The 23,398-nt window shown below is 33.3% G+C and overlaps 3 protein-coding genes across 7 annotated transcripts; 2 read left to right on the plus strand and 1 right to left on the minus strand.

Moving 5' to 3' along the window:
* Window positions 1-1,733: 1,733 nt before the first annotated feature.
* LOC126665925 (uncharacterized) lies at window positions 1,734-5,213 on the plus strand. The gene is made up of 5 exons (XM_050358853.2): window positions 1,734-1,965; window positions 2,376-2,575; window positions 3,165-3,266; window positions 4,757-4,808; window positions 4,885-5,213. Exons 1-5 carry the CDS (start codon window positions 1,875-1,877, stop codon window positions 4,995-4,997), a joined length of 558 nt encoding a protein of 185 aa, XP_050214810.1. The 5' UTR covers window positions 1,734-1,874; the 3' UTR covers window positions 4,998-5,213.
* Window positions 5,214-5,798: 585 nt separating this feature from the next.
* Window positions 5,799-12,519, minus strand: LOC126659468 (uncharacterized). Of its 4 annotated transcripts, none has more exons than XM_050352766.2 (10): window positions 12,411-12,519; window positions 12,072-12,313; window positions 11,424-11,530; window positions 10,342-11,077; window positions 9,803-10,249; window positions 9,304-9,492; window positions 8,981-9,208; window positions 7,015-7,327; window positions 6,730-6,913; window positions 5,799-6,465 (listed from the first exon to the last, which is right to left on the minus strand). In XM_050352766.2, the coding sequence occupies exons 2-10, from the start codon at window positions 12,279-12,281 to the stop codon at window positions 5,982-5,984; spliced, it is 2,898 nt and encodes a 965-aa protein (XP_050208723.1). In that variant the 5' UTR covers window positions 12,282-12,313; window positions 12,411-12,519; the 3' UTR covers window positions 5,799-5,981. The 4 variants fall into 4 exon arrangements, with proteins under 4 accessions (XP_050208723.1, XP_050208716.1, XP_050208728.1 ...); XM_050352759.2 differs by having other exon boundaries at window positions 11,424-11,536; XM_050352771.2 differs by lacking the exon at window positions 12,411-12,519 and having other exon boundaries at window positions 11,424-11,685; window positions 12,072-12,162.
* Window positions 12,520-13,286: 767 nt separating this feature from the next.
* On the plus strand, window positions 13,287-22,709 carry LOC126664619 (DNA mismatch repair protein MLH1). Of its 2 annotated transcripts, XM_050357113.2 has the most exons (16): window positions 13,287-13,658; window positions 13,735-13,907; window positions 14,005-14,077; window positions 14,504-14,638; window positions 14,738-14,939; window positions 15,688-15,836; window positions 16,141-16,239; window positions 17,133-17,202; window positions 17,314-17,449; window positions 18,817-18,911; window positions 19,010-19,118; window positions 19,537-19,702; window positions 20,882-21,043; window positions 21,496-21,667; window positions 21,828-21,988; window positions 22,386-22,709. In XM_050357113.2, exons 1-16 carry the CDS (start codon window positions 13,395-13,397, stop codon window positions 22,428-22,430), a joined length of 2,211 nt encoding a protein of 736 aa, XP_050213070.1. In that variant the 5' UTR covers window positions 13,287-13,394; the 3' UTR covers window positions 22,431-22,709. The 2 variants fall into 2 exon arrangements, with proteins under 2 accessions (XP_050213070.1, XP_050213071.1); XM_050357114.2 differs by lacking the exon at window positions 13,287-13,658 and having other exon boundaries at window positions 13,759-13,888.
* The last annotated feature ends 689 nt before the right edge of the window (window positions 22,710-23,398 follow it).

Below are 23,398 nucleotides of genomic sequence, written 5' to 3' on the forward strand. Positions count from 1 at the left end.
AAGGTAGAGGTTTTTTAAGGAATTAAATTAAAACTTTTTATGATTAGAGTATGCGATAGAAAAAATAAATAAGAGAGAAGCATTATTATTTGGCGAGAAAGAAAGAAGAAAAATGAAAGAAAATATTAGTATGATTTATTTGGTGAGAAATAAAGAGGAAAGATGAGAGATAATATTATATTTTTTATATTAATATGTAAAGTAATATCACTATATATGTTGAAATATTATTGGGTATTATTTATTATACTAGTTTCGCATTACGTGCTACGCTCGTGGCTCGTAACGTAATTCGTCAATGAACATATTAGTAAATTATTATAATTATATTAATTTTTTATTTATAATTAATATTAAATTAGTTAAGAATTTTTATAAAAATAAATATAATATATTCGGTTATTAAATTTTTTTTCATACTGAATTTATTATTTTTTTGGTTTTATAATAATCATAATTAAATAATTAATGATATCTTTAAAAATAATAAGATAGAAATTTAAATAATACTATATTGACCAAATACATTATTTTTAATTTTATAATTCAATCAAACTAAAAGATAGACATTCCTACTAATTTGGAGACAATTTAGTTATTTTTTACATACTAAAAAATAAATTGGAGATAATTTAGCTACCTATTCTAATTAGGACTTTAATTACAATAATATTAATTAAATAACTAATTAGTTAATGACTATAAAACCTTTATTTAGTAGTAAACTGAAAAGATTATTCAGTAAATTTGCCTGTTTCCCCCATCCGTATTTTTATATATAGTATAGATATACTACTTAATGACATGTTATAACTTAAATTGAAAAGAAAAAAATAGATTATTGACAAGTTATAATTCAAATGATATAAGTATTGGATAATAAACTATGTATATTGTGGGACAAAATTTTCTTCCAACTTGAGTTGCAGAAATGTCTTGCTACTATAAATGTATCATTTGTTGATAGGCAGTGGTGCAGTGCAATTAAGAAGCACGGAAACTTCGACAAAGTTGCGTTTCCCGTTTCGGAAACGTTTTGGAAATCGGAAACTCTTGGACACCCGTACGAAACGTTTCGGGCCGTTTCCGTAAATAATAAAAATTAAAAATTTGTAAAAAATTTAAAATTATTACCCACAAATAAAAAAATCTAACTAGTTACCCATAAATTTTACATTCGTATTGCCCACAATACATCAAATATACTTATTTGTGTTGAATTATATTATATTTTTTTATATATTTATAAAATTTTAAATATTTAGTATATTAAAATGAATTATTTTGTTAATTATGATAAATATTTAGATAATATTTTTATAAATATCCCTATATTTTTGTTATTTACACGTTTCCCCCACGTTTCGTGTCCTTCATTTTGAAAAAATTTCGTTTCTCCGTGTCCGTATCGTTTCCGTTTCCCGTTTCCGTTTTTCCGTGCTACCTAGCAGTGCAATAGACAAAAATTGGTAGAAGTTAATTTCTTGTACACGCGCTCCAAATTATATAGTCATATACATCATCGAATGGACTGTGAAGTCAGATGTTACGGAATCAAAATTGACGAAGTTAGTATAATACAGAGCGTAGGAAATATTGAGATATTAAATGGAAATTTGAAGACAGTTGGGATAATTGATTAAAGTTTAAGAATAATTAGAGAAGAGAAGAAAGTTTATGGACCATTAGAGAAATTAGCCTCTGTTTTCCCAGGAAATGTTGCTCCGAAATAAGCTCCTTATTTAGTATTAGTACTACTATTTTATTTTCCTTCCGCATTGAAAATTTCGCAAGTGTCGGAAATTCTACAAAATCTTAAGCCTGCAGTGTTGTGGATAGGTTGAATTTAGTTGGATTCCTCAGAAGAACCTGAAATGGACGGACCTCCTGTGGATGATCTATGCTCGGTATGCCATGGCAGATTCAAGGTCCCTTGCCAAGCCAATTGCTCTCACTGGTTTTGCGGTACTTTCTTTTCTCTCTATTTCTTTTTCCAATTTTTTACGATGTAAATGGTAACACTTCAAATTTTAGCGCAATTTGTTAAATTAAAATAGCTCTGGTTCCTGTTACATTTATTGATAGATGATTGACTGAAATTTTAACCTAACAATTTGGTATTCACAAATTAGAATCTTATGCAGAAAAGCTTTCAAAATTGGTTTATGGAGCAATCGTATGTTGTGAATTCTATAATAAGATCAATGCAAGCATGTTAAATAAGTAGCATTTCCTTGCAGTGTTGTAGAACAATGAATTATTTTACTAGTTCCATCATAACAAGATTAAACTATCAATATACGTACAAGTTCCTTTTATCCAATTGTCATTGTACTGAAATTTGTATAATGCATCTTTTTGTTCATTGCAATAAGGTGATTGTATTATGCTTGTATGGCATCATGGATCTGCAATTCAACCTTGTAAATGCCCGCTTTGTCGTCGCCAAATTACATTGTTGGTTCCTGGTGAAGCTGCTCAAAGGGAGCGTCACAACCCTGATGTTGCTGAGATTCTGCAAAAGATTCAAACGTATAATCGTCTTTTTGGTGGACGTTCTAATAGCCTCATTCAGGTGTGTCTGTGTACATGCTTTCCCATCTTTTCTTTTGCTTTTAATAATTACTTTGTGGTGCTAATGATTTTTTGGTAGTGAAGATATTGTTATGTATTTGTAGCAATGCCTCGTATCCTAGAGGGTCATGTTAGAGTTTCACAAATGGTTTGAGATGTCAAAAATATGGACATGACAACATTTTAATCTATAGGTTGTCTTTTAGAATCCATTTTTCTTGTGTAAGCATGTTCTAATGAGTTGCTTCTATGCTGTACTTGTTTTTCCCTATATCATTTGTTAATTTTTTTTCTCTTTCACTCATCTATAGTTAGATCTCTATTTATATATATAATTTTCATAAGTATTTCAAATTATAGATTGAAGCCTGCCTTTTCATCTTCATTAAGCTAACAAGTAGCTTATTTCATGAATGAATGAATGAAAATGAAAAATAAGTGAAGAAGAAAAAAAAGAGTTTTTTTATTGGTTTTGTTAGATAATTAGCTAGACAAGTTAACTATGGGTTCATTATCTACATGCAAATAACAATTAATTTGCATATAGAATGCTGATATCACTTCCACAACATGTATCCTCTTAAATACAGAGAATGCAAGACCTTCCATTTCTGCTACGTAGATTGTTACGGGAACTGACGGATCCTCAAAGATCACTTCCTCTTGTCATCAGGGCACGCATCTATATTGCAGTTAAGTATATTTTCTTTTCATCTCTTTTGGATTCATAACATTTAATTAAGTTATCAACTATGCTGTAAGCACCTTTGTGTTCTTTGCTTGCAGTTTTGTAGCTCTCATCATTAACACAAGAAAACTTTTGACTTTATTTTTTAATTTTCAAATTTTTTATTCTTGAATATGTTTTTATAAGTTCTACGAGCTCTTAGGAACTTATGTTGTTGAACAAATTTAAATCTTTTTTAGTCGTGTGCATTAACTCAAAGATGAAAAGCGCATCGAAGGTATGGGCCGTATGGCCGTAGACGGGATGGGTTAGCTCAAGTGGTAAGAGCGTCCCACCTAAGATCAATAGGTCTTTACTTCGAGTCACTATTGGGGTGGGAGTTAAATCTTTTAATCATCTTTTAAAAAGAAGAGAGAAATAGAAGGTATGGCTGTGAAAAATGTAAAAGAAGGATTCAGTCAATCCAACAGTTTTACGATTTCTAGTTTAGTCGTGTCCTATGATTGAGTTGATTGATAAACTTGGAGACTGAACCTTTCAAACTAGGATGTAAAGTGAGACTAATAGTCTCTGCATAGAAGATAGGTAAGAAGCTCCATTAACTATCTCTACTAGATTTTGAGGAAGTGAACCTCAAAGATCACTTTCTGTTGTTATTACTTATTAGCGCATATATCAATATAAACCCAAACCTTTGCGGGCTGTTGCAATTTAACCAAAACTTTTAATTTTTGTAATAATGTCCCGATTTCATCATTTCGTTGCAATTTTAGCCAAATTTTTTCTAATCAATTCAATTTTTAGTTGAATTTATAAATTAACTTCGTAATTAGCAAACCTCATTTTTCAGAATTTCAAAATTTAACTTCTAGTATGAAAAATATCAAAAATAACGTTACAATCTAATTCTAAATTCTCTAATTTTTCGGTGGTTAAAGCAAAAAAAACAAATGAGTTTGATGCTAAAAATGACAAGAAAAACCAAATACTGGTAATAGTTATTGTATTGAGGTGAAAGATTGAAAAAATTAAATTGATTGAAAAACAAATGGCTAAAATTGCAATGTATAAAAATTCATTTTATAAAAAATCGAACCAAACCATACTAAAAAATTTATTAGTAAAAATTGAATCAAATCGATTTAAAAATATCAATATTTTGAACCAAACCAAAAACCAAAATTCTTTATTATTTCAACCTGAACCGAATTGATTTTTTCAATTCAATTCAGCTATTCGGTTTGGTTCGATTTTTGCCCTCCTATTTCAGAGAACATCTATTATCTATTTGAGGTTAGACTCTTCTTATAACCTCTGTGTCTTGTCTAGTTCTATTTATGACCGGTGAAGAATATATGCAGAAAACCAGCTGTCCAAGTCTTTTTTCACCAAATCATTATTCATCCATTCGTATCTGATTGTTCTAACATAATTTGAGGGTAGAAATACGTACTTACGTAGAGATATTCTTACTCTATTTCGTGTTGTCTGCAGACGATACTAAGTGGCATTTACATTCTTAGTCCTGTAGACATCATTCCAGAAGGTGTCTTCTCTAATCTCTCTCAGTTTAATGTGTGTTTTTTTAGTAAAATTTACTAATAATGGGATCTTTTGTGTAGGTATTTTGGGTATAGTTGGCCTTTTGGATGATTTCCTTATAGGACTTATTTGCTTCCTTCACGTTGCTGCCATTTATCGATCAGTATTACACTTCAGACATGGAGGTTCATGAGTTGATTTCTGGTTCCTTTGCTGTAATCTTTGCATTAGTTGTCATGTAACTAAATTTAGATTAATGCTATATAACCCTCCTTTTTAACCCACCTTACTTAACCCACCTGACATGGCAATCAAATAGTGGGTGCATTTAAAGTTGTTTTTTGAGATATACACTTTTGGGGAGAAATTGGACGAATTTATGAATGAAATTTATACTGGCCATTTACTATGTTGAAGTATCATAATTTTATATGGATGTGTGACATTTTTTAATTAGGCGTGAGTGAGCATGTGATGCAGAAATTAAATTGATCAAAGCCACGACTGTCGCTATTCCTATTTTTTTTATTATTATTACCATTAAATAGTAGTATTATAAATCTATTGTTGGTAGTGTACAAGTTCCTATAAGCTTGTTTACAATTGAAAAATGTACATCTTTTTTCTCACGTAAGTTTTAAAGCTATTTAATCTGTTTTACAATTGAATTTGTTTTTCGAAGGATATGTTTATCTTTTCTTTTCTTTCAAATATTAAGTCTCACAATTTAAAAAAAAAAATCTAAGGACTTGGTTTTTCCAACCTAATCACCCACTGTTATGGGTTGGTTCAGGGATTTATACTTATTTATTAAACATAAATAATTTTTTATTTAAGCAAGCAAAATTAGAAAGCAAATGGATGAGCCAATCAAATGGTCTGATTATACAAAATCCATAAGCAAGAATATTATTTTGTATAAATGATTTGAAAGAAAATAACTAATACATAATATTGGTAAATATTTGAATTCCACATATACATAAGCAGAAAATTGTTCTGTACGCGCAACCAAAAACATATTAATATTCATTCAACAAAATAAATTTACAACATGATTCAAAATAAAAATAAAAATTACAACACTCTTTAATTTCAATCAAACTGCTCTGTGATATTACCCGTGACTCAAAGAATTTCAAATACATATGTTACAGAAATTTACAGTCTCAACAAATTACATAGACTTGAGCAGTTCTTCGTACCATGCTCCATGAACACTGCATGAAACAGTTGCCATCACAATTAGAATTTCAGCAGCTTCCATTACACTATCTGCAACAACTGCTGCTCCGATCCGCTGAAGAGCTGTCACCACCAGCTGCCTTCCTTTATACCCACTCCCTCCGAGAACCGCGCATCTCAGAGCTAGATAAGCACAATGGGACACGTGTGCAAATATTGCATCCTCAGCCTGCAAGCTCTTCTGTAACATGCTTTTGATAATCTTTTGCTTCGCTTGGTGATTATCAGTATCAATCATAGAACTACCACCTTTTAATGCCCCACTTACTACGGTAACTATTTCTGATATTCCTGCATCATTGACATGGTCCAACAGCTCAGATAGTTGCTTGGTGCACTCGGATATAGTTTTTTCCACGTCCAGAAAGTTGGTCACTAACTTCTCAGTCACAAACATCTGTCGGAGGATCAACATGCTGAAAACAAATAGGGGATCGCAGTTGTTTCAGCACAAACATCTATATAGGTTATAATCAGTATTACACGGAAACAGATGCTGAAATGAAAATCCTAAAATGGAAAACAGCATAACGCCATTTTTACAAGAGTTGGTTATAGATATACAATACAGTTTTGTAGTTCTAAAAGCATTTCGGAAATGGAAATGAAACGTCGAGACGTCGGATTCAACATGTTTCTGTGCAATGTAGGTTATAACTAACATTCCAATCATAACCAACCTGGTAGAGATAACTATAATTTTCTGAAATTGTGATTGGACAACTCTGAGCTTGGAAAGATTGAGTTTAACTGTTTCAGGCAGAGCTTCCGAAGTCAGCCCTTGCATCCCACTCACGAGTTTTAACAGGATGAGCCTCACAAACATATCCATCCTTTCTCCCTTGCATTCTGGTTGATCACAACCTAACAAAGTATTTTTAAACATAACAAGAGTAAGTTCAATTTTCTATAGTGACTTCAAAACAATGTAAAATTTACACTAAGAGTTGTTAACTGAAATAAACCTGTATCTGAAGATACAGCTTTTAATGCTACTGTAATGGTGCCACCGGTTCGAAGCGTTTTTGGTATCACTTGGGTAGACCCAGTGTCACTTGCAAGACCCAATAGAGAATCCTTGTACTCATTCCACTCCTGCTCTGCAGTCGGAAGAATTGCGGAAAGCAATTGCTTCGTTAATATTAGAGAAGGTGAAGCATCAGCAGGTGGCCCGTATCTATCGCAGAAAGCTCTTTTTAGATATTCCAGACCAGCAGATCCCTTGATAATTGGCTCCACAAATTTCAAATGAGCTTTACTGATTTCTTTCTTAAGATCCTGTCAATACACAACCAATGCAATGTAAGATGCAATGGAGAGAAGTATGGTACATTATTGGAAATTAATAAGGATGGAATGTGGTGGGAACAAGAGATAGAAAAAGCATTTTCTCTGGATTGGAGTAAAAGTCACGTTGTAATTTATTTTAATTAATGATACCTACTGCAAAAAAAGTTTGCATTTTATTTTGCTCATAATCCATCAACTTAAACGGAGAGTAAAACGGGAAAGTTAATAACATGTGAACTGCCTTAGAAACCCTTGAATATTTTGAGTTTACAGTCAGGGTTTGGATATTTTGGATAATCTACAGGTCAAAGTAAGTGTATATTTTTTGAGGTAAACTGGGCTTTTATAATTACGGTATCACCTATGTTTCAGACATAAAGACACCACTTATGAGTTATGATGCACTTTGTTTAAGATAAATATTTTAATTTCATTGCGAGGCCGTGGCACCTTTCTGTCTGGTTTATGTAAACACATGATCTTCATGTCAGTTTTGGCATAATAAACATTAAGATTCCAAGATGTGGCAAACTATAACACCAGTTACACCACAACGAAATGTATCTTTGAGGCAGTATATCTGAACAGTCCCTAAAACATTGTTCATTATAGCACCACTTTAATAATCTAGATGCGATTTTAGTAATATCGAAACATAACTATTTTAGGGGCTATTTTTAGCCGTCGCTAAAAAAATAAATTTGGGACAGTAAAAAGCTTCTCTACCTTCTTTAAATATAATATGATATTGCTAACTAAACCGCCCCAAAAATTGAAATTCTCTTTAATTAAATGTAAAAGCAGAATAATCCCTGATACAAACTCAATATAGCCTCTTTCTACTACCAACAATTTACAATCCTATTAAACCGAATTTCACCTCTCCTAATTAATCTATGACTGCATCACAATCACCACACTACACCAAATATAACAAAGCTCAACATACCCTTAGCTGCAATATCATCAATTCTAACAATAACAGACCATAAAATATAATTGGTGGAGTCTATGTTGAGGTTGTATGAGTTATTATTCTGCTTTCACATTTTATATAAAAAATATTCAACTTTTGCGATCGTTTAAACTACCTCTAAAGCAATATATAATTTTATATTTAAGAAAGGTAGAGATGGTTTTAACTACTCTAAATTTAAATTTCACCACAGTTAAAACTGCCACTACAATAGATCATCCCTACAAATAGTTCCCTCTCGGCAGTTACTAAAATTGTTCCTACAATATCATGGCGCCGTAATCAACAACGTTTTATGGTATTTTCGAGAACAACTAACACTTCTAGGGACAGTTTAAGTTGCCACAAGAAAATGAATATACCGCCCCAATAGTTACATTTTGTTGTAGTGAAATTAGAAAGAGACAAACTAATTAGTACAATGTTAAAGGTAAAAGTGAAAATGGGATGCAAGTTAGGTCAGAATGTAACTGTAAAAATAGATTTAGGCACAATAATTTAGGATATTCTACTGAAAAATAATCCAGAAGAAATAAAAAAAATTATCCGAGTTTATGGCCTATATATCATTTATTCCAACTCTACTAGGGAGCCAATAGCTAGGGCACTAAGCAAAACTGTAACTTTTTAAGTGTAAACGAAAAACACTGAGACTTGAGGCATACCTGAATCTCCCGTAGGACATTGCGTAAACCTTTAATCATTAAAAGGGAAAATGAGGAGCTTGATTTATCTCCAGCTTCAGATGTCTCTTCTAGTTCTCTTAGTAATTTATTATGGGAGCTTTTTATCTCCTCATCATTTGCTGGAGCAGAGAGTTTTTCTATAGTGACCAATGCAAACTCTAAACTCTTTCTAAGATAATCCATATTTATAATGCCTGATTTCAACACCTTTAAGGAAGGAAAATGGTCAGCACATGATACGAACCATCTGAATTTAATACCATATAGGCTTGAATAAATATGAACCGTACAATTTTAAATACCTGTGAAAGCCCATCTACATCAACAGTCTCAACAATCTCCTGTCTCCAACTCTGAGGAGACATCTCACATAAGTCATCCCTAACTTCCTTCATGAGTTTAAGAATCCAGCTAAAATCAGGCTTGTCTTGTTTAATGGATTCCATAACACCATTCCAAAATGCATTTTCCATTGTCTCTCTGACTTTTTCCTGCAGAGAGGTTCATGCAAGAACTTATGAAGATTGTAGTTGCCGTCTATTGAAGAAGAAAAAATAGCAAGCCATTGACTAAATTAAAAATCTGACAGAAACAGATTTTAATGAAACAAGCAAAATGTTACGAGGTTTCCTGCCATCCTACAGCCTATTACTATTGAATGATTAACCAAAGAAAAATTCTAAATTAGAAAAAAAAAAAAGCAAATTATGACGATTTCTACATATCTATTCCTTTTTACTAATAGACAACCTGGTGATCTCATAGCAAATGGAACTGATTTAGAATGGTATACAAACAAACCTTAACAGTGTTCTGATCTCTATCCACAGCATTAAGATTATCTGTGACTCGGTGATGATGTTCATGGATAATTTCGTTTACCAGTAATTCATTCTCAATACGCAAAGTCGAATCAGAGCTCTGATTGCTATTGGTGATACTTCTCGGAGAAGGACCATTTTCTCTGCTTGACAAAGAATGATCAGATGAGTTTATGGTGCTACCAGAAGCTTGGCAGCCTTCAGTTACAATAATTGGTTCCATGGATATGGGAATTGCTGGTCCCTTCAATGGACCAGTTAGACCAGAAGCAGAAGAATTTGTAGAATATTCTGATGGACTCCCAGATTCCTTGCCTTCAATAAATTTAGACCGAACTTCAGCAAGTGCATGTTCTAGATGTTCAAGACCAGCACTACCACTAATATGCTGCACATTTTCCCTCAGAAGATTTTGCTCATCGAGACCCTAATCATGATCAAAATGATCGAGGAACATATTAGCCTAGGAAAAATTCATTTGACAGTTTTTTTAAGTCATTGGTTCGCCAGGTGCCATACCTGCTTCTTGATAGCCTCCTTATAATGAAAACGACCTCCATCATCCCCTAAAGTCAGCTTGCAAGTTTTCATCATAGAGAGTTCAAGCTGGCAGGAAGCTCTTATCAAATCATCCTCTAACAGTTTAGCATCCTTTAACTTCCACACTACAAACTGATGCAGGTAAGGGCACCATGCTTTATCATAAGCTTCCAGCTGAGATCTGAAAGTCTTTTGGTTTTGAAACGAAGAAGTTATTGCCTCTTCTGAAGTTTTAATGGGGCCATGGGTTACAGTTTTGACCAAAAGCTCAAACTCTCGGACCATATTACCTGCAGATTCAGTAAGAGTATTCTCGTGCCTACTCTGTCCATTAAGAACTACATTTGGGTGTCCTAATATCATATAAGCACATAATAATACTTTGACGGGATACCTTGAAATATTTACAGATGTTTGTGCTTCCTCTTCAATAGGCTTCACTGTTCTTGCTCCTCTTTCAATAGTATTCCTAAGAAGGTGATCAATGTTCTGTGGAATGTATTGACTACCCCCAATTGTTTCTGATAGTCTGAGGCAAGATTCCAGACGTTTGACCAAAGCTCCCACAGTCTTGACGGTCATTGAGGACTCTATACATGTAGCAAGCTGCTCAAATGACATTGATTTAACAGATTCTTCATTGATCTCTAAAGATAAGTAAGCTCTTGCCAAAGAGATGGTAGTTTTCTTCATTTCCACAAAGCGCCTCCCGTACCTGTTAGATTCTCACACAAAAAGACGATTATATTACATGTGTTGCCAGAAATAAAAAAATCACAGAATAATTTTCTTGTATAATGCATGATTGTTTTTTCTGTTTATTAAATAGATCTCTAAGCCTAATACAACAAGTGCAGATCCAATTGATAAAAAAATGCAACTAAGGGATAACCATTGCAGCTTTTGTTAGTTCATAAATCCATTATCTAGCTTAGATGCTGCAGAAACATCATTGTTCCCTAAACCGATAAATCATGAAATTTGTAATCACAAGAAAAGAACTGAAGAAAACACAAGAACAGCATGTTGGCCAAACGAATGAATCAGAAAATAGCACTTGCCGTGGTAACATTCTGGAAAGCCGCGGTTGCTCATTAATCAATTTTGAATCAACATGGAGGTGGCTGACCTCGCTTCTTCTCTGTCTGAAATCCTCTTCCTTTTCTCTCTTAGCCTCCACATAATCATATCAAAATCTCACAATAAAAGACCAGAATTGTGAAAAAGACATTGCACATCAAGCATAACGGTTTTTTTCAGCAGACTTTGAAAATAAGGGCAGCAAAGCAGAAACTGAAACAAGTCGACTTATTCCCAAATACCCTGCTCGGAATCATCTACATGAATTCAATTACATCCATTCCATAAAAAATCATATCAATTGACGCAGTATTCCATTTCATTCGAAACTCCTTCTAAGTACCTAATTTCTTTAAGTTAAACCAGAGAGTTCAACAAGCGAGAAATTTAACATTTATATTACATTATAGAGCTAGCTGGTAAATCAAATGAAAATTCCAAGAGATCCTTGTTATATTTCAGATAATTCCTGTGTTCTAAAGGTCGAAAACTAAGTAACCAAAAGAAATCTATAACTCAATAATATAAATTAACTGTAAAACACCTACAAATTCCAAAATCTAATATCCTGTATCAAACATACTATTTAAAGAGGACGCAAAGCCAGCTAAATGGAGATAGATATATACCTGGCGACGGAGATCCGCCTCTTTGAGCTTAGCCTCAATATGTTGGGCTGAGAGAGGGGTTTTAGCCTCGGCAAGTAGAAGATGCCGTCGCAATCTTCGTGGAGGCGCCTTTAACGGAGGGGAAAGAGAAGAAGACGATGTCGTTTCGTCATCGTTTGCTGGAAAATTTAACACCACTGCTCTTCTTGAAATTCTCTCATCTTCTCCCATTTCCACTCTATTGATTGAATTTATAATGTATACTGTAAAAAAACACAGATCTTTCAGCTAATTTGATTTTCTGAAACTTAAATCAGTTGCAATGAAGAACGAATTGCAGACAGAAATATCAGTACTAACAGGAACCAAACTAGCTTGAACTCTTTGTCGGGCAATTAATTTAATTTAACGGCTCCAGGTATTTCGTTCGTCTATAATGTATTTTTTTCTTTTGAAAAACTTGCAAATGAATACATAAATTTTAGTATTTGCATCACTTAAATCCCCTTTTTTTTTGGTTGAACTGAATCACTATTAGTTAAAGAATATAAAAAATTTAAACCTTTTCTTGTGATCGATTAATGCTTAAAATTAAAAATCCTTATTCGTGTTATTGTATCGTAAATGAATTATGTATCTATTTAAATATAATACATATCCAACATGTGAATTATATAGTTTTCAAACTTCAACTTTCAAACCTATACTACATTTATCCAATGAGTTAACACGGTACGAACTGTCATTAATAAATATATCGCGCAGATCAAAATTTACGCAAAAAATAATTTTATTTTTATAGTAAAACATATTTTAGACTTTAGTAATATGTTAAATCTAAAATTGGCTTATTTAATCCGATCTTGTATTTATTATTTAATTATAGCCATTTAAAATTATTTTAGCATATATCAGCTATGTAATGTAACAGCCAAGCCAACATGCTTGAAATCACAAATGCTGATATATTATCTAAAAATTAAATTAAACTATTAATCACCTAAAAGTTGGTCATATTTATTTTCAAATTGAGAGCCGTAGGTCATTCATAACTAGAGTATTTTGAGCAAGTCTTGGCATGGCTGACATGCGGAAAAATTTAAAATTATTTGAAAAAGATGGGTATAATTAACATAAATTTTATTGATTTTGTTAGAGACATGTGAGCTGACTTTAAAATATTAAGCGGTTAATTGTGATCGAAAATTTATTAGGAGCTTAGTTATTCCTCAGTATCTTCTTTCTATTTTAGCTGGGCTGGACACAAAATCTGTCTCCCGCCCTCGCACACATTCCAGATAGAACTAAAACAAAACAACAAAAATTCTGAGAAAAACAAATCAAATGGAAATGGAAATCGAAACGGAGGAAGAATCATTTATTTCATCACTTCCGACTAATCTTCCAAAAGAGCTACCAAAGATCCACCGTCTAGACGAATCCGTGGTTAATAGAATCGCAGCCGGAGAGGTTATTCAACGCCCAGTCTCCGCCGTCAAAGAGCTAGTAGAGAACAGTCTCGACGCTCGCTCTACTTCCATTAACATTGTGGTTAAAGATGGCGGCCTTAAGCTCATTCAAGTCTCCGACGACGGCCACGGCATTCGCGTAAGTCTTAAAAAACAAGAATACTTTTTACGGCTATCAATTTATTTCAATTTAACTCCACTTTTGTTTATTATAGCGCGAGGATTTGCCTATACTGTGCGAGAGGCATACTACTTCGAAGCTGTCGACGTATGAGGATTTGCAGACTATAAAATCGATGGGTTTTAGAGGAGAGGCGCTTGCTAGTATGACTTATGTGGCTCATGTTACGGTTACTACCATTACTGAAGGTCAGTTGCATGGCTATAGGTGGGTGCTAGTGGGTTGTGTTCTACTTGTTTGATGAAATGCCTCTCTGTAAGCTATTTGTTTGTTTGGTGTTGATTTTAGTTTCTAATTTTTTTAGGGTGACTTATAGAGATGGTGTTATGGAGCATGATCCTAAAGCTTGTGCTGCTGTCAAAGGGACTCAGATTATGGTTTGTGCTTAATTCTTTAGACCTTGATTTTGGGGTTTGGAAAGCTAGAATAGTTTAACTAGAATGGCCTTGTTCGGAGTAAAACATGTGTAGGAGCTCGGTTGAATTCAATTCTTGTTTAATCATGTCCGTTTTGATTAAGTTGAGAGGGAATTGAATTAAGCGACTTTTGAGTTTTTCTAATACCAGAATGGGCTGAATGGAACGAACTCAAATTAAATTCTTTTCAATTTTTTTGTTTGACATGACTTTCAATTTTAGACTCTCCAAACAAGCGGAAAAACAATTGGGCATAAGTCACGGCTAGAGGACTTATAAGTTATTAGAGTATTAGGTGTTAAGCCCAGCGTTATAAAAGTTTCGAGTGAAAATTAAACTGAGGTTTTTCTATGCAGTTTAAATCCTTCTGTTCACTTATTTTATCAGGTAGAGAACTTATTCTATAACATGGTTGCTCGAAGGAAAACACTACAGAATTCTGCTGATGATTATTCGAAAATTGTGGACTTGATAAGTCGGTTTTCCATTCATCACACAAATGTGAGCTTTTCATGCAGAAAGGTTGGTCTCCTTCGTAAGTAAAGATGTTCTTAGAGTATGAGGCTGTGGACTTCCTTTTCCATTATTTATTTAGTTAATCTGTGATGCTAATGGAATCAGCATGGAGCTGCAAGAGCAGATGTCCACTCAGTAGCTGCAGCATCAAGGTTAGATTCTATTAGAACTGTTTATGGGGCGTCAGTTGCTCGCAATCTACTGAAGGTAGAAGCCTCAGACAGTGATTCATTTTTCAAAATGAATGGATTCATCTCAAATTCTAACTACGTAGCAAAGAAAACAACAATGGTTCTCTTTATCAACGGTATGTATTTACTCAATATATTTGAAAAGGGAAAATGGACATGCTATTTATAAGAGATTTTCATTTCCACACTTTTGATTTATTGGATCTTTTGGAAAAGTAAGACTACTTGTGAAAGACAGTTGAATAGTGCAAGTTAGAATGTGTTTGAGGTCAATCAGATGTAGAGGTGTGATTCTCGATGAATCAATGTAGGAATTCTTCATTGTATATCACCTCATATATTATGCTGGAAATATATCCATGGGCTAACTGGTGTACCTAGGAACAATCTTTGCTGTTGTTGTGAGTTTGAAAGTTACAAAGAACTCACCAAAAGAAAATAAAGAAAGTAAAAAAATAGAAGAACTCATTCCTGTTAATCATATTTTGGTTGTTAAGATACTTGATAACTAGTAGCATAGCTGCTATTTTATGCCTTTTGAAAATAAAATGACTTAACAATTGTTTCTCGGCAAGTCTGAAGACGCTTAACTATTGTCGGATCGACAGTTATAACTTATAAGTTTAGCCAAAACTTTCTTTATCTTCCGTTTATGTATCAGAACTCTTAAAAAAAAACACTAATGTCTTAACTATTTTACTATCTTTTGTTTAGGAAAGAGCTTATTTTCCTTAATTAATTAAAAGTGTTGCTTTTTAATGAATACCTAGCAAAATGAGGGGTATACTAGCAGACACCTGAGCTTAATTGACAAATGCTCCACTTTTTCTTCCCTTCATTTTTTTCTTTTTTTCTTCATTTCAGATAGATTGGTAGATTGCACTGCTTTGAAGAGAGCTCTTGAAATTGTTTATGCTGCTACTTTACCTAAAGCTTCAAAACCTTTTGTATATATGTCAATTGTGTTGCCACATGAGCATGTTGATGTGAATGTGCATCCAACCAAGAGAGAGGTATGTTTTTCTAGGACCAACTACTATTTCCCGCTCTTCCTGGTCTCTTTGAATTTGGTAAATCTAAATATTGAAGGAAATGATAGTCTTAAATCTGTTAAGGTAAATGAAATGATAACTTTGGATATGTATGGTTTCCCAAAGAAATATGCATGCTGGATTTGGTAGGTGTGAGTTGTGATGTTCTGAATATTGCTAATTAAGCTTACACAGGAATGAACCTGGTACGAAATGGTTATTGTGTCTCCCCAGAAGTATATTTATCTGTTTATTTACAATAAAGAATTCATGTACTTATATGCAGGTAAGCCTTCTGAATCAAGAAATAATTGTGGAGAAGATACAGTTGGCTGTAGAAACAAAATTGAGGAGTTCAAATGACGCAAAGACATTTCAGGAACAGGTATATTGAGAACTGGGTGGTGAAGCTCAATGCATGGTGCTGTCTACCATTTCCTTGAGATAATCTCTGCTTTCCCTAATTCCCTTATATGAATAGTCATTTCTTCTCCTCTCCTACATCCAGAGGTTCAATTTCAATAGAAGAGTAGATGTCTTTTTTTTTGTGCTATAGTGAGTCGTGACTGGCTTAACCTGAATTCAAAGAACATCAAAGTATCCATAAATTTAGAAACTATACCATATTCCATAAAAAATTAGGATTCTTTTATCTGTTAATTAATTATCATATTGCTGCTCTTTTATCATTATCATCAATAACATCATTTATTCTTTATGGGATATTTAATTATCATCAGTAACTTTTTATCATTCAAATCAGCAGGGGCTGTTCTAATTTTAGAAGTGTCGAGTTTGTCTTTACTTTGGAGTCTTTTTCGCATTATGACTCTTTCTGATTGAAATATGGTGCAGAAAATCTAGATTCATAGGAACTCAAATTAGTGATTTCAAATATTATTGCATAATGCATTGGACTTTATGTCTTCTATCATTTTCTTGTGAATTAAAATCTCTAGCGAAACAAGATTTTTAAGGCAGAACTTCTGTAACAGATGCCATAATCTCTTTCCATAAGTTATGGAATTTTCAGAAAAGGAACTGAACAAAGAATATGAAAACAGAAGCAGACTTGATCTGAGAGAAAAAAAATTGGTATATTTTGGGCAATTAGAACTTAAAGCACTCAAAAATCAAAGTATTCTGATGCAAATTTTTTTTTTTTTTTAAATTAAACTCGAGTTATCACTTCATGGTGAGTGAATAGTGCTATCATTAAGTTTTAATGCCAATTGAATTTTGCAATTTGAATTTTTCTTCTTCTCATGGATGCTTTAGAAAATGGATCTTTCTCCAAGTTGCCCGGTGGACACAAGCAAGGATAAAAATGTTGATCCCTCACCCAGCGGTATGAAATTAATATGCGGGTTGGCTTTGTAGTCTTAAAACGTCTAATTATTCTTTATTTTGGGTGGTCTCTAGAACCATCACATGTTCTTTTTTTCCTTTTCAATTTTAGGGTCGAAATCGCAAAAAGTTCGTGTGAATAAAATGGTTAGAACTGATGTGCTAGAGCCAGCAGGAAGGTTGCATGCCTATTTTGAGGCCAAGCCTCCTCACCACCTTGAAAAGAATTCTTCCCTGAATGCTGTGAGGTATGATTGCTAATTAGTATGTATATGTAGTTTTATACATGAATAGTTTGGCTGGGGCACTTTCAAATGCCTTTCTTGTATAAGTATTTAGCTTTGTCGTTGATAAAGAGAACTCTTGAAGTAAGACATAGACTGGCAATGTCAAAACAATATGGAACTAAAAATTTAGCATTTAATCATTTATTTGCTGCATTACTAGGGGTGAGCAATCGGTTAACCGAGCAATTTAACCAAAATCGAATTACTTTATCTCTTTAACTGAACTGACTGCTGGCATGCTTTAGAGTTGTCCGTCTTGCTTTTAGACTAAGGGCATCTTGACTAAAGCAAAATGCTCATATTTTAAAGGCAAGCCTTTTTCCTTAAATGTGTTGAGGAACAAGGAGGAGTGGATGAGGTGATGGTCCTACATTTTCTATCAGCTTCATCCTTGAGGATTTCCCAGTTCTAGTTAGTCTGAACTCTGAATGGACAGCTAGTTTCTTAATTTTTCTTTCATGTTTTTTTTAAGGCTTATCCTCTTAAAATCCCCCCACCTTTTACCCCCAATTCGTTTGCACCCTCACGTTGTAAAACCACCAAATATACCCAAATTACGACCTTTCACTTTCAATTGCACCCTCAAGCATTAAATTGACCTCTTTTTACTTGAAAAATGTTCAAATTAATACTTTAAATTTTAGCATATATTTTAAAATAGGACTTAATATTTTATTTAAAATAAAAATAAACCTATTTTTTCAAGTGAAAAGAGATCAATTTAATGCTTGAGGGTGCAATTGAAAGTGAAAGGTCGTAATTTGGGTATATTTGGTGGTTTTGCAATGTGAGGGTGCAAACGAATTGGGGGTAAAAGGTGAGGGGGTTTTAAGAGGATAAGCCTTTTTTTAATTATAATTTTCTGTTTGTTTGGTTTGGATTGGAGTATTGCTTTCCTATTTGTTGCATTTTACTCAATAATGGAATTTCTTTTCTACGACTGGAAATTTGAAAAAGAAAAAAGAAAAAATTATTACCACCATTCCATAAGATATGCAACTTTGTCCTTAACAATTTTCAAGCTAAAATGCCATTTAGAGATGAAAAATAAAGATTCTAGATTGTGCTATTGGCTACACAATTTTCAAAAGAGAGTCTGTAGTGGGAGAGGGTCATTGGAATTTAATATCTGGTAACTTGTAAGGCTGGGATTCACCTTTCCACTGCCCATGATGGTAAATAATTATTGCGTCATATATCCCTAGACTTTCAACTGAAGTTAAAAAGTGATAATATATATATATCGATTTTATTTTAAAAAAAATCTTGGAAGAGGAATGATTTATGCGTATACTTAACGACTATTTTGTATAACTTGTGAACTATAGGTCCTTGGTTAGGCAAAGGAGGAACCCGAAGGAAACTGCTGATCTAACAAGCGTACAGCAGCTTATGGATGACATTGATCGCAACTGTCATTCTGGTAATATCTGACCAAATACATCTCAGTGGTTAACAAATTTTTTTGAACCCTCTCCCCACCCCCCAAAAAAACTGACATGTCAAATTCTGATTACATAGGTCTACTGGACATTGTACGACAGTGCACTTATATTGGAATGGCAGATGATAGGTTGGCATTGCTTCAGCATAATACTCATCTATATCTGGCAAATGTAGTAAATTTAAGGTAACATTAAATTTTTATGCTGTATCAATGTATAGTTTTGTGCACAGGCTTATCAATAATTCCAAATGCTATAGGGAGAAATAAATGATTTGTGTTGAATAAATTTGTATACAGTTACATATAAGCATACTTGTTTCCTATAGTTCCAAATTCCCCAGGTATAGTTCTTATGATTTGATTTTGAGGAACTGACAGTAACCGCTATTTTGTGTTGTATTGCTTATGTATTCATATGTACTCTAGTTTAATGCATCTTTTATTATTCCTTCCTTTTAGATCACCGGAGGCCCATGTCTCAGGAATTGCAGTAAGGGACCTTAGGGTCTAGCAATACTGTTCCTGTGAGATGTGGCCAAAGTAATCTATCAATTTCTTGCTGTCATCTGTTGACTCGTACATCTGTTTCTATGTATCACAGCAAAGAACTTATGTATCAACAAGCATTACGCCGATTTGCACATTTTAATGCAATACAACTAAGTGAACCAGCTCCCTTGCAAGAGCTCATTATGTTGGCCTTAAAAGAGGATGACTTGGATCCAGAATCAAATGGAAATGACGACTTAAAAGAGAAGATTGCAGAAGTACCTTCCATTCTCGATACTGATCTTTTTTATTTGATTACTCTCTCTTTCTATTAATAAATCCCTGAACCTAAAATATTCTAACTCAATGGTAGCTTATTTTCACTTGTGGGTTTGGACCAAAATAACTTTATGAGGCTGAGCTTGATATTTTTGACAAGGATTTTATTAGTCTCGGATTTAAATTGTGGTTCCATTACAAATCATGGTCAAAATCAATTTAACTCGAACACATAAAAAGGCATACCTCTCTAGGCTGACTCGGTTATCCAAATTGGACCATGGTTATAATTGAAGTAATTTACAGAAATTATGGAGATGAAGCAGAAATTGATGGCCTTAACTTTAATGCAGACATTGCTAGCTCGAAAAATCAAAGCTGTTACCATAGTTATAATTGAAGTAATTTCAGAGGAATAAATGGAGATAAAGCAGAAATTGAGGAGCTTTAACTTTGATGCATACATTTAGAGGATTGCTGCAAGTTTTTAGTTTCTATGAATAGATTGGAGAGTAAAATTTCAGGATTGGCTTCTCTGTCTTTTCTATTGTCTTGGGCTATTATTAATACTGGCAGCTTATATTTGCACTTTCCGGATGAAATTGACTTTTGTGGAACATATGTTACTAAACGTTGTAGTATTGATGCAACATGTAGCTTGACAGTGGTACTAGGGTTAGGAATGTATTGTGTGCTCTAACATGATATCTAATTCCATTACCTGGTATGCAAATGATTAATGTATATTTATAATCAATTCTTGGATGTTTCTTTCAATTATTACTACTTTTAATTTAAAAACATGAAGTAACTTTTAGTACTCTTCTTCATGAATATGTGTGCAACACATCCCAAAGGCGCTCACTTATACCGTGTTGTGCCTATACTCTAGATGTTTTGTGCACATCAATCCATCCTTGCAGGTTTTCATTTTTGACAGCATTGATTGCCATGCAATTTTATCATATTTACATGGAATGTGTGGGGTTCTTAACTAGTGAATATCCCTTTTGTTAATGTTATTTTTACATTAAACTGCTTTTGGCTGCCTTTCTTTGCTGATTTCTGATCAAAATTTGATATTTAGCATGGTAGAAGGTATTGAATTTGTGTAATTGCAATCCAATAAAAGTTTATGCTCCTTTATTCTCTCTTTCTTTCCTGCTGATTTTCTTCAGATGAATGCTGAATTGCTCAAGGAAAAGAATGAAATGCTGGAGGAATATTTTGGCATCTGTATTGACTCTCAAGGAAATTTATCTAGGCTTCCTGTAATACTTGACCAATACGTTCCCGACATGGATAGAATTCCTGAATTTGTACTTTGTTTGGGAAATGATGTAAGTTCCAGTTTTTTTAGTGATATCCTGCTTTATGCTGGTTTGATGTTCTTGATCTTTCTTTATTGTCATCTTGGATTTAAAAGGTTTTGAAAGACATTGTCAGTTGAAAACAAAATTGTACAGTTCTTATTTTCTATTTACTTTTATTTATCTTTGTTGAATATTTTGTTTATACTGTACAGTAAGCATCATAGTTTATGTTGCCAGTTTCATATTTCTGTTGGAAAGAACTATTGGATATATATAAAGTTTGTTTATTATTTGCTATTTTCTGATGGAAACTCTGTTATAGTTATACAACTCCTATTGGTCCAGTGTCTTTCTTTTTTCATACAGCAAATAGTACTCTCTCCCATAGGCAGTATGTATGGCAGTGTCTGAAACAACACTGGTACAATTTTGATGCATGAACAGGTAACTTATTTGATGTTTGATCTCTTGAATATTAGGTTGATTGGGATGATGAAAAGAACTGCTTTCAAGTAATTGCAGCTGCTCTTGGAAATTTGTATGCTATGCATCCCCCTCTATTGCCCAATCCATCAGGTGATGATCTGCAATTCTACAAAAAGAAAAAATCCTTAAACAATCTCGGAGATGAAGAAGCCGTCACAACTATAGGTGTGTCTGCAGTTAAGCATTTGATACATTGATCTAGTACTTGAGGAATTAATCATGTATTAGCTACCTCTATATTGTAGTTTAGTAGATAACTCTTACTATTGCTTTCTTCGTTTTAGCAATACATCTAATCCATATATTCCGTTCTCTGTGTCGGCAGGTGATGTTTCAGTTGAGGATGAAATTGAGCATGAACTGCTTGCTGAGGCAGAGACGGCTTGGGCTCAACGTGAATGGTCAATTCAGCATGTCTTGTTTCCTTCCTTGAGACTTTTCTTCAAGCCGCAAACTTCAATGGCTGCAAATGGAACATTTGTTCAGGTAAGGGTATCGTAATCGCAGTTGATATACCTCAATCAGTGGTGTCGTCCATTTTTCTTTCTTTTATTTATTTATTTTGGTTTGATTTGGTAATGCTGCAAACTTTCAGAAACTTTTTCTAAAATTTGACATTTCAAGTTATTAACAATAGTACTTCACGTTACTTTCTTTATCATGACGACTTTTTGACTAGTAAGCATATATAGATTTAAGACAATGAATGCATGGCTAATAGGCCTGTTAGTTTCTCATATAGAGAATGACAAAATCTAGTGGTCCAGAACCAAGTATATACAGGCTTAGATGCATTTAATGTTTTAGATGCAAGCCAATATCTAAATAATGTTTACCGATGTCTCCAGAATTCACAACTGATTCATTATCCTTGCAATCACAGGTAGCTTCATTGGAGAAGCTTTATAGGATTTTTGAGCGATGCTAACGGAATGATTTTTGTTGCAAAGGATTATGAGAAAGTCAACGTAATTCCGAGTTATTTCCTTACAGATTAGGCTAACATATGTACTCCTTTTGGCTTTCATATAGTTGCTGCTCATTGTGAATATGTTCTCCTTGAAAATTAGTCTAAAAGTTTATTTGGTGAGCAGCTTGATTGATATGTATTTTTGAAAGCAAGTTGACACTGCACATAGCCAGCACAAAAGCTAATTGATACTACACTTAAAGAAAGTTAAAGAAAAGGATTTCATATTCAAGTTAACTATCTTTTTGAGGGTGGGAGAAGATGATATTTCCGGCTAGCCGGAAAATCATCTTCTCTCCGCCCATATTACTAAGTAGTATAGATTTACTCTTTATTTCAATAAATTTTTGTTAAAATTTTAATTTTGAGTTGGGTTTTTTTGATTTTATCATGTTGGAATAAATTTAAGGTCTTTACCACCTCTTTTGCTTTGATTTTTTAGATCTACAAAGAATTTTTAGTGTTTGATCGTTCTTCAAAGTCAAGTTTTTGTAGATCTAAAAATTGGGAGATTTGTGACTTTTAACTTTATAGATCTAGATGATGAAGATGGTTGGTTGGCAAAAATACTACGCTTCAACGGTTCAAGCGGATTTTCCGTCTCATCGGAAGAAGAAGATCGAACTCCCCGTCCGACGGTTTATCGTTGTGTTAAGTTTGCGGAATCCATGATTAGACTTCTTTTTAATTTTGCTTATATCACGTTTGTTGCCTTTTATTGGTTGCTTAATCTTGAAAGATCATATAAAAAAAAAATTATTGTCATATGACTTTCACTCTTGTATTGTTATCTTCATCAATAGATTTATCTTTGGGAAAAAAAAAACTGGGTAAAATTGTACCACTTTATCAGTGGATAAATTTCAAAACTAAAATTGAATTAAATAAGAGCAGCAGCCAATATGATTGTTGACATTTTTTTTTAT

The sequence above is a fragment of the Mercurialis annua genome, linkage group LG1-X (assembly GCF_937616625.2).
Source record: "Mercurialis annua linkage group LG1-X, ddMerAnnu1.2, whole genome shotgun sequence".
Classification (NCBI taxonomy): Eukaryota; Viridiplantae; Streptophyta; class Magnoliopsida; order Malpighiales; family Euphorbiaceae; genus Mercurialis; species Mercurialis annua.

What these genes read in the sequence shown, in the direction of transcription:
- LOC126665925 (XM_050358853.2), top strand. Translation starts at nt 1,875, where the DNA reads ATGGACGGACCTCCTGTGGATGATCTATGCTCGGTATGCCATGGCAGA. An exon ending in GTTCTAATAGCCTCATTCAG is followed by an intron (nt 2,576 to 3,164) that starts GTGTGTCTGTGT and finishes TCTTAAATACAG; the next exon opens with AGAATGCAAGACCTTCCATT. An exon ending in TGTAGACATCATTCCAGAAG is followed by an intron (nt 4,809 to 4,884) that starts GTGTCTTCTCTA and finishes TCTTTTGTGTAG; the next exon opens with GTATTTTGGGTATAGTTGGC.
- LOC126664619 (XM_050357113.2), top strand. Translation starts at nt 13,395, where the DNA reads ATGGAAATGGAAATCGAAACGGAGGAAGAATCATTTATTTCATCACTT. An exon ending in GGTCAGTTGCATGGCTATAG is followed by an intron (nt 13,908 to 14,004) that starts GTGGGTGCTAGT and finishes TAATTTTTTTAG; the next exon opens with GGTGACTTATAGAGATGGTG. An exon ending in TAAAAGAGAAGATTGCAGAA is followed by an intron (nt 19,703 to 20,881) that starts GTACCTTCCATT and finishes GATTTTCTTCAG; the next exon opens with ATGAATGCTGAATTGCTCAA.
- LOC126659468 (XM_050352759.2), bottom strand. Translation starts at nt 12,281, where the DNA reads ATGGGAGAAGATGAGAGAATTTCAAGAAGAGCAGTGGTGTTAAATTTT. An exon ending in AGGAGGCTATCAAGAAGCAG is followed by an intron (nt 10,250 to 10,341) that starts GTATGGCACCTG and finishes GATCATGATTAG; the next exon opens with GGTCTCGATGAGCAAAATCT. An exon ending in ATGTCCTACGGGAGATTCAG is followed by an intron (nt 7,328 to 8,980) that starts GTATGCCTCAAG and finishes GTGTATTGACAG; the next exon opens with GATCTTAAGAAAGAAATCAG.